Source organism: Galeopterus variegatus, unplaced genomic scaffold (genome assembly GCF_000696425.1).
Source record: "Galeopterus variegatus unplaced genomic scaffold, G_variegatus-3.0.2 Scaffold3414, whole genome shotgun sequence".
NCBI classification, from domain to species: domain Eukaryota; kingdom Metazoa; phylum Chordata; class Mammalia; order Dermoptera; family Cynocephalidae; genus Galeopterus; species Galeopterus variegatus.
Genome location: NW_007729525.1, coordinates 217,079 through 226,247, shown reverse-complemented (window position 1 = coordinate 226,247; position 9,169 = coordinate 217,079). Strand labels below are relative to the sequence as shown.

Sequence of the window (9,169 nt, the reverse complement as noted above, 5' to 3'; positions counted from 1 at the left end):
ATCTTTATAGTTAACTTACATGGTTTGTGGCTGTGGGCAGATCTCTGGACAGCTTTTAGAAGATGGAGGTATTTTGATGCCTAACCAGAATGTTGAAGCTTGGACCTGTCTCAGGAAGGATTTGACTTCCAGAACAGTTCTGGGTAAACTAAAAAGAAGCCTCGCTCCAGTCAGGTCTAGACATAAACTGAAGTCGGTTTCAGATGTTCTAAATAAAAGTTACCACCATGTGGCACTTTGTTGTTGTAGCTGTATTACCCAGTGTGTGTCCTACGTCTCAGTGACATTATAAAACTCCATATCCTCTACTTCTATCCTTGTACTAGTTGTACACACAGTAGGTGCTCCATGAATGTTCCTTAGAGTGATTAGTACAAGAAGTACCAGTTTGTTCTATAAATAACAGCCCTTTTCTCCTTTTCTTAGGGGACTAGGGCTTTCTGGAGATTATTTTATTTTTTATTTATTTATTTACTTTTTCCTTTTTGTCTTTTTTCGTGACCAGCAACGGATCACAACCCTCAGTGTCGCGCCCGTACCGGACCGGGACCGGCAACGGGATCGCAACCCTCGGTGTTGCGCCCGCACCTCGCTCAGCCAGTGAGCGGCCAGTCTGTATGTGGGATCCGAACCCTCGGCGGGAGCGCCACCGCGCTTCCCAAGCAGCGCACTGTAGCAGTGCGCCACCAGGCCGGCCCTGGAGATTATTTTAAGATAGAAAAGGTTTACAATGTAAACCTACCATGATTTTATCATATTTCTATTGCTGTATAATATGTTATATTACTGTCTGTTGTCACATTTGGTTGGTTTAATAATCTGTTCTTCAAATATAATTGTAAAACAAGTTAATATGGTTCTACAATCATTTTATGCCTTTCTTCTATCTCAGTCGTAAGTACTACACAACAATTTACATGTTCCCACTTGGTTGCCAGCATACCCAACTGCACCTTCATTTCAGTTGAAAAGTTGAATCTGCAAACCTTTCCCATTAGCAAACATTGCAGTAGTTTTTCTAAACAGCATATTTATATATTTGATATTTCTGTATATTTTAAATGTCACTTGAGTGTATATATTTATTTTACATTACAGGCACTGGAGATATTATTGCTGTCATGATAACGGAATTGAGGGGTAAGGATATTTTGAGTTATCTGGAGAAAAACATCTCTGTACAAATGACAATAGCTGTTGGAACTCGAATGCCTCCAAAGAACTTCAGCCGTGGTTCTCTAGTCTTCGTGTCAATATCCTTTATTGTTTTGATGATTATTTCTTCAGCGTGGCTCATATTCTACTTCATTCAGAAGATCAGGTACACAAATGCACGTGACAGGAACCAGGTGAGCTACCACTACTCCGTACTGAATGGTTCTTACCAGCCATAACTTATAGACACCTGTCATGATCATACATCTTACCAACATTTTTTTCATTTTAAAAAAAGTTATGGGTCTGGGTGGTTAGCTCAGTTGATTAGAGCACAGCTTTGTAATACCAAGGTAAGTTGTAAACTTCATTCATTTTAATATGTTGAAAATATACCTATACAAGTATTTTAAGGATATTTTAAATATCTAAAAGGGGAAATTATTACATTTATAGCAATCACTTAGGCTATTCTAGTTAGGTAGGTAACTTTTAATATCATAATATGATCTAGATAATTTATTAATTTGGAGAAATATTACAAAGTTGCATTTTTAAACTGGTAACTTTGGTTCTCTCTGAAGAGGGGAACTGGGAGGAGTGGGAGGCAGACTTCACTCTACTTCCTTTTCCATGTGAATTTTTTTTCCCATGTGAATTTTGAACTATGTATTATCTATTCAGAAAAAAAATAAAAAAATAAATTATCTGTCATATCTAAGCTCAGACATGGGGGTGAGGGTTAGGTGGGGAGAATCAGTAAAATAGGTCTCTTTAGAAAGTTATCCTAGAAATTCCATTGATCAGCACATCTCAAGTGCTCAGTTAACTTGGGTTGAACAAGCAAAGGCAGAGTAAAGGCATCATGCTGCCCTGCAGGGGAGGGCCTGGAGATGGGGGTTCTCTCAGTTTGTTACTAAGTTTCTTTGATGTGCTATAGACAAAATACCCACCTTCAGAGCCTGGTTAGAAGTGTTAAGTCCCTGTCCTAGACTTTTCCTGTAGGAAACTAGGAAGTGAATTGCTTGGAGAGTGGTTTGAAGCCAGTTTTTTTTTTTTTTATAATGTCATCCTCTCTCTTAATCCTTGTGGGGTGTTGGAATTTTCATCCTTCCTCACATTCTGTTGGAAGAAGCACAGACTTTGGCATAAAACAGGTCTGAATTCAGATCCCTGCCTTACCACCAGTTTACCATGATCCCTCTTGGTCAGTTTATTTAGCCCTTCAACTTGTTCTTCACCTGAAAATAGGTATAAAATACCTGAAAACTACTGTTTATTGAACGTTTACATGCCAGGATTTCTGTAGTATTCTGCACATTTTTTAATTTTTTAAATTTTGATAATTATTATTTATAACTTCAGACTTACAAAAAAGTTGCAAGAATAGTGTAAAGTATTCCCTTCATTCAGATTCTTCAGCTAACATTTTATCATGTTTCTTTTTCTATGTATATATTTTTTTCAACCATTTGAGAGAAAGTTGAGCTATGATGCCCCTTTACTCTTAGATACTCCGTTGTGTATTTTGTAAAAAACATATTCTCTTATATAACCACAGTATGATTATCAAAATGAGGAAATTAACATTAATATAATACATTATCTGATCTACAGACCTTTTTCAAGTTTTGTAAAACTGGCTTGATAATGTTCTTTATAGCAAATAAAACCTTGGCTTAATGGGATCAGATTGAATGTTGCATTTGGTTGTCATGTCTCTCTTACTGTTTCATGACACTGACATTTTCAAAGAGTACAGGTCAGTTATTTTGTATTTGAGTTTGTCTGATGTCTTATGTTCATTCCTTCATGATTAGATTCAGGTTATATGCATTTTTGTCAGGAACAACAGTCCTTTACATTTTTAAAAACTTTTTATTTTGAGATAATGTAGATTCAATTGGATTTATAAGAAATAATACAGAGAAATCCCATATACCCTCCATTCATTTTCCTCCAATGGTAACATCTTGCATTACTATAGTAAATATCACACCTCAGAAATTGACGTGGATTCAATCCTCCAATCTTACTGAATCCACTGAAATCTTCAGATTTCTTTGGTTTGACTTGTACTCGTTTGTGTATGTGTGTGGTTGTGTGTGTGTGTTTAGTTCTGTGCAGCTTTATCACATGTAGGTTCATGTGACCATTACCACAGTCAAGATACAGAACAGTTTCATCACAGGGATCCCTTGTGCTACTCTTCTACAGCCACAGCCACCTTCCTCTCACCCCCTTCTCTAACCACTGGCTGCCACTAATCTGTTCCCATCTCTGTAGTCTTGTCATTTCAAGAATGTGATATAGATATAATCATATAGTACTTAACCTCTAGAATTTGTTTTTCTTCACTCAGCATAATTCCCTTGAGATCCTTCCAAGGTGCTGTGTGTATCAACAGTTTATTCCTTTTTATTGCTGAATAGCATTCCATGTTTTGTGTGTACCACAGTTTGTTTAACCATTCACTCATTGAAGGATATCTGTGTTGTTTCCAGGTTTTGGCTATTATAAAGTGGCTGTGAACATTCATGTACAGGTTTTTGTTTGAACATGAGTTCAAGGGTTATTGTGGTAGGTAAGCACATATTTAGTTTTGTACGAAACTGCCATACTTTTTTTTCCAAAGTGGCTGTACGATTTTACGTTCTACCAGGAATGTATGGCTGATCCAGTTCCTTCACATCCTCATCAGCATTTGATGTTGTCACTATTTTTTTATTCTAGCCATTATGCTAAGTGGGTAGTAACGTTTCTTCTGCGGTTTTAATTTGCATTTCTCTAATGGCTACTGATGTTGAACATCTTTTCATGTGTTCTGTAGGTGTCAACTAGATCACTGTGCTCATCTTACTTCCATGAGGAGCTGGGAGGGGTGGAGGTGGAGGTAGAAGGGAGATCATCTTCTGTGCCATGTTGAAACCAGGGTGGGAGGAGGTGTGCAGTATTTTTCTTTGGTGTTTGGCTGGAGCAGAACAGGTATTAATTACCCAAAAGCCTTTGTGATGTCAGGCCATCTCTTTCCTGGTACTTTGGCTGGGGGAATCACCTTTTTTTTTTTTGGTGGTGGTGTTGGGGTGTGGGGTGATGGTTGTTCCTGTTGACAGTTCCAGGTTGGAGGCTTCTGCAGCAGTGTGATAAATGGGAGGCGATATGGAAGCCCAGGGAAATCACCATCCTAAGTCTCAAGGTCCCTAGACAGCTCAACTCCTCTTTTTGTGCTATAATGTGCTATATACCTTTTTAAAAGCTAAATTAAGTATTTTTTTAAATATGTTGTTATATGAAACACTGAAAGTATAATAGTCAGGAGCTGCTCTGAAATGGTGTTCTTGACAGGGAAGCCCTATAGTAATGGGTTGCATATGGCACATCCCAGGACTTTAGGAAGAAAACTCATGGTTGTCCCAGGAACCTGCTATTAGAAGGTTTGATTAGCACCCAGTGTGGAGCCTGTGTGTGATGAAGGAACAAATGTAATCGCCATCTGGCACAGGCCACAAACAGGGAGCTTGTTTCCTAGCACTTGTGTTGTAGCTGACTGCATGCAGGCTGCTTCCAAAGCATCCCTTGATAGACACTGCTTTAGTGGAAAGTGGTGTTCTGACCTTTTTTCCTCCTTCCGTTTTCCCTAAGGTTGGGAAACGCTTGATGAAATTTTTATGTGGCTTAAAAAGCTTAGTTTATTAAAATTTAACAAGGAGGTGGGAGCAGCTCAGCTGATTGAAACCTTTAGCTATTTCAAAAGAGAAGCCAGAACTATTAGCAAAGAAAACACAGTGAGTTTAGAGAGAGATCCTCATTTTCTCCCACAAACTGTTATCAGGAAGGAGTTCTTTCTGCAAAATATGCTACCAAAGAGAGCCATGTAATATAAGTAACTTTCTCAGTGCAGTGTAATGTTCACAATTGAGAACACTTTACATGTGATATGAGAATCTAATGCTTTGACTTTTCAGTTTACTGCTAAGTGTCTGTGGTTTGCTTTTCCTGAAAGCTTCTAAATACTATGTTTAGGCACAAATAGCTCCTATGATGGCTGACAGTAAACTTAAGTGTCACCTTCTAATTAAGTCAGTGATACTGATTTCACACAAAAGAGTAGATGTTTGGTGCCTTTATATTTAAAGGGTGTCTAAGGAGTTTTAGAGAAGTGTAAATTTTTTAACAATTACATGGTTAATACTGCACCTTTAATATCAAAGTAGTCAAATTTGATTCCTAAAATAGAACAGTAAAATTTTTATTTTACTGTTGAGGAATAGGGCAAGTCTAAAAAAGTCTGCAATCTACTGGACTCAAGTTTAGAATGTCTTCTTATGAAAATTCCATGTAAAAATGCCTGCAATTTGGAGGGATTTAAAACTTGCAAAAGCTCTTCACCATTACATGTGTATATAGTATTCTTAGACTTCATAAATGTGTCAAGGTTGCTGTGATGAAACGTACTTCTATTGCCCATTTCTGTCTCAGAAGGCCAGTGAGTGCACCTGTCTGTTAGAGTGTGGAAGCACAGTGAGTGTTCCTGCGCCAGAGGAAGGACAATACTTTCATGTATACTTTGTAGACTTGTATTTTGTAATACTTTTATGTAATCTTTAGAAAATGCTGAGTTCAAAAGTTTTCTTCCTTCCAGATTTGGGGGGGGAGTAGGTGGAGAGTGTGTGTATATATATATATATATATATATATATATATATATATATATACATACACACACTATATACAATGTATATTGTTGGATGATAGAATGAATTTTGTTTATTATGTTTATTTAGGATTAACAATTCCAGAAGAACTGGAAAAGAAGAATAGATGTTTGAGCTGAGAAGTTATTATTTTACCAGTTTTTTAAGATACTGCAAATACTCTATCTTTTTTTTCATGTCCTACTACTATGATCAGTGTATATAAATACGTAACACTTTTTGTATACAGAGACTATATGCCTTTAAATGTCACACATCAAGAGCTTAAGTCTTGATTTTTTCAGCACAAGATATGCTCTTAAGATCAGTATTTTGAAAACATTTATTTCTGTATCCTTTGGGTTTAGCATAGAGCTTGGCATGGCACACTCACTCAGTAAATGTGTAGTGAATTCAAGAATGACCTTACATTCTATTGGGAAGGCAGGCAGGCGTAATCAAAATACTGTGTGGTATGAGAGTTACTCTTTGGGGGCAGAGTGATATTACTATTGGGGAGTCAGAGACACTTCACAGAAGAGGTGGCGACATTTCAGCTGAATTTTAAAAGATGAATAAGACTTCATCAAACAAAGACCGAGAGAATAGTCAGGCAAAGGGACCATTTTTCACAGGGCCGTGGAGAGATAAAAGGAGAGACAGGAGAGTTGAATGGCTGGAACACTGGGAAGAGTGGGGAGGAGCCTGGAGACTGTGAACTGATATTAGAGAGTAAAGTGACACTAGAATATGAGGAGCTTAGATGACATGCTGAGTTTAGACTTTATTCTCTAAGCAGGAGGGGTCATCCAAGGTTTTTTAGCAGTGGAATGATATCAGATTTTTTTCTGGTGGGAGAGGCTTAGGGGGAAGAAGCTATTAAAGGGGGGAAATATTGAAGAACAAAGGAAGATAATATTCATAAAGCAAGGTTATGTAGAGAGTTGGAGAGAAGGCATCAGGGGCACAGGCAAATGTGCCTGGAAAGGAGTTACAGACACCTCTTTTGAGACAGAAAGGAAAAAATGGTGGTAGCGATGAGAGAGTGAATCAGAGAGGGCGCAGACTACAAGACACTGTCAGGCAGGGAAAAAATACAGCATCTGGATTTTACCGATGTTTAAAAGAAGAAAGCCCTACTACATGCAGATACAGACCTAATTCTATTTCTGTAAGAGAATTCTTATTACTGAGAGGAGAAATCTGAGCTGTTTCATTGAAGTGTCCTGTCCTCAATATATTGTGAACCATCTGGCTTCGGACAAATTATTCCTGTTAGAATAAGCAGCATGAGTTGTTTTAAATTATTTTCTACCAATTTAAAACATGTTGACACTTTGCATTCACATATAGAACAGTGTTCAAATTGGTATTATTGGCAGCTTTGACCAAGATAAGATAATTTGGCTCCTGACAATCAAATCCCTTGATACTTTATAATGTTAGGAAGTTTTTAAGGCATTTTATAGTGGAAAAAGATCTGGACTGGAAAGTCAGTTTTCTAGTCCCAACTCTTTTACTAACTTTCGACAGATCACCTCATCTCTCCCTGGGGTTGGTTTTTCTCCTTTGTAAAATAATGCATCCCTGTGGTTTTGTCATTTCTTATATTCTTTGTGTGGTGAGGTGGAAACTTGAGGAATTTTATTACCTAAGGAATAGGGCACAATCAGAAATACAAAGAAAATGAGTGAATGGATAGAGCATTACAAGAAAAGGCTTTGGAAACTAGGGTTGGTAGTTTATACTTAGTTTATATTTTATATATAACGTTTAGTGTCAAATTTTAGTATGCAAAAGAATCATGTGGGAGCACTTTTTTTCTCTTTTGGGGGGGGCATTTTTTTAAATTGCACATTCTTGAGAATTTGCCATCTGATTCAGCAAGTCTGCATAGGGTCTACTTACCAGCTTTTGACCTAGGCAAATTACTTCATCTCTCTGTGCCTCAATCTCCTCCTGTTCTGTAAAATGGGGACAATGTAGTTCCTTTCTCATAAAATGACTGAAGATTACATGTGAAGGGCTTAGAACAGTACCTAGCACATGGTATGTACTAAATAAATCTCAGTTACTATAAATGTCATTATTATTTCATATTATTATTATTATTATTATTATTATTATTATTATTATTATTAAGCACCCAAAGTAGATTTAATCCATTTGCTCCATGGACCAGACCTTGAAAAACAGTGACTTAAAGGCATGATGTTTTGGTGAAGGTAAGAGACTGTATTAGTCCGTTACTGTTGCTTATAACAAAATATCTGAAACTGGGTAATTTGTAAGAAAATGAAATTTATTGCTTACAGTTTAAGAGGCTGGAAAGTCTGAAGTCCAGGAACACATCTAGTGAGAGCTTTCTTTGGTAGTGACTTCAGTGACAAAGGGTATCACATTGTAAAATGGCAGAACAGAAAGAGAGACTCTTATGTGCTCTCTTTTTAAAGCCTTCAGAACCATACCCATGACCACCATTATTAATCTATTCATTAGGGCATGGTCCTGAGAATCTCATCACCTCTTCAAGGCCCCACCTTTCAGTTACCACAATAGAATTTCCCACCCTCAAGTTACAATCGGGGATCAAGCTTCTAATACATAAAATATAGGGAACACAATTGAATCCATATCAGAGACCTTAATAAAAAATGAACTTCCTGGGCCGGCCCTTGGCTCACTCGGGAGAGTGTGGTGCTGATAACACCAAGTCAAGGGTTAAGATCCCCTTACCAGTCATCTTTAAAAAAAAGAAAAAAAAGTGAACTTCCTATATATAGAAAGACCTAAAGACTCAAACAAAAAAACTCCTAGAGCTGGTAACAAATTCAGTAAAGTTGCTGCATACAAAATCAGTACACAAAAATGAGTAGCACCTTTATACATCAGCAAAGACCTAGCAGAAAAAGAAATCAAAAAAGCATTTCCGTTTAATAATAATTTCCAAAAAAATAAAATACCTAGGAATAAATTTAATCAAGGAGGTAAAAGATCTCTACAATGAAAACTACAAAACACTGCCTGAAAGAAATTAAAGAGGATAGCAAAAGGTGGAAAGACATTCCATGTTCATGGATTGGAAGAATTAATGTTGTGAAAATGTCTGTACTACCCAAAGCTATTTACAGTTTCAGTGCAATCCCCATCAAAATACCAATGACATTCTTCACAGAAATAGAAAAAACAATCCCAACATTCATATAGACAACAAAAGACCCCAAATAGCCAAAGCAATCTTGAGCAAAAAAAATAATAAAGCCAGAAGCATTACACTATCTGACCTCATACTATACTACAAAGCTATAGTAGCCAAAACA

The 9,169-nt window shown here is 37.0% G+C and overlaps 1 protein-coding gene across 5 annotated transcripts in view; it reads left to right on the top strand.

Moving 5' to 3' along the window:
- The first annotated feature begins 1,099 nt into the window (after positions 1 to 1,099).
- The window catches only part of RNF130 (ring finger protein 130), a 73,710-nt gene continuing 65,640 nt past the window's right edge, over positions 1,100 to 9,169 (top strand). For 4 of the 5 annotated variants that reach the window (XM_008584979.1, XM_008584982.1, XM_008584981.1 and 1 more), the window contains exon 1: positions 1,102 to 1,349. In XM_008584979.1, the coding sequence (XP_008583201.1) occupies positions 1,122 to 1,349 (228 nt within the window). In that variant the 5' untranslated portion in view covers positions 1,102 to 1,121. Of the gene's footprint in view, positions 1,350 to 9,169 lie in introns of all 5 variants that reach the window. The other variant, XM_008584980.1, reaches the window with a different exon arrangement.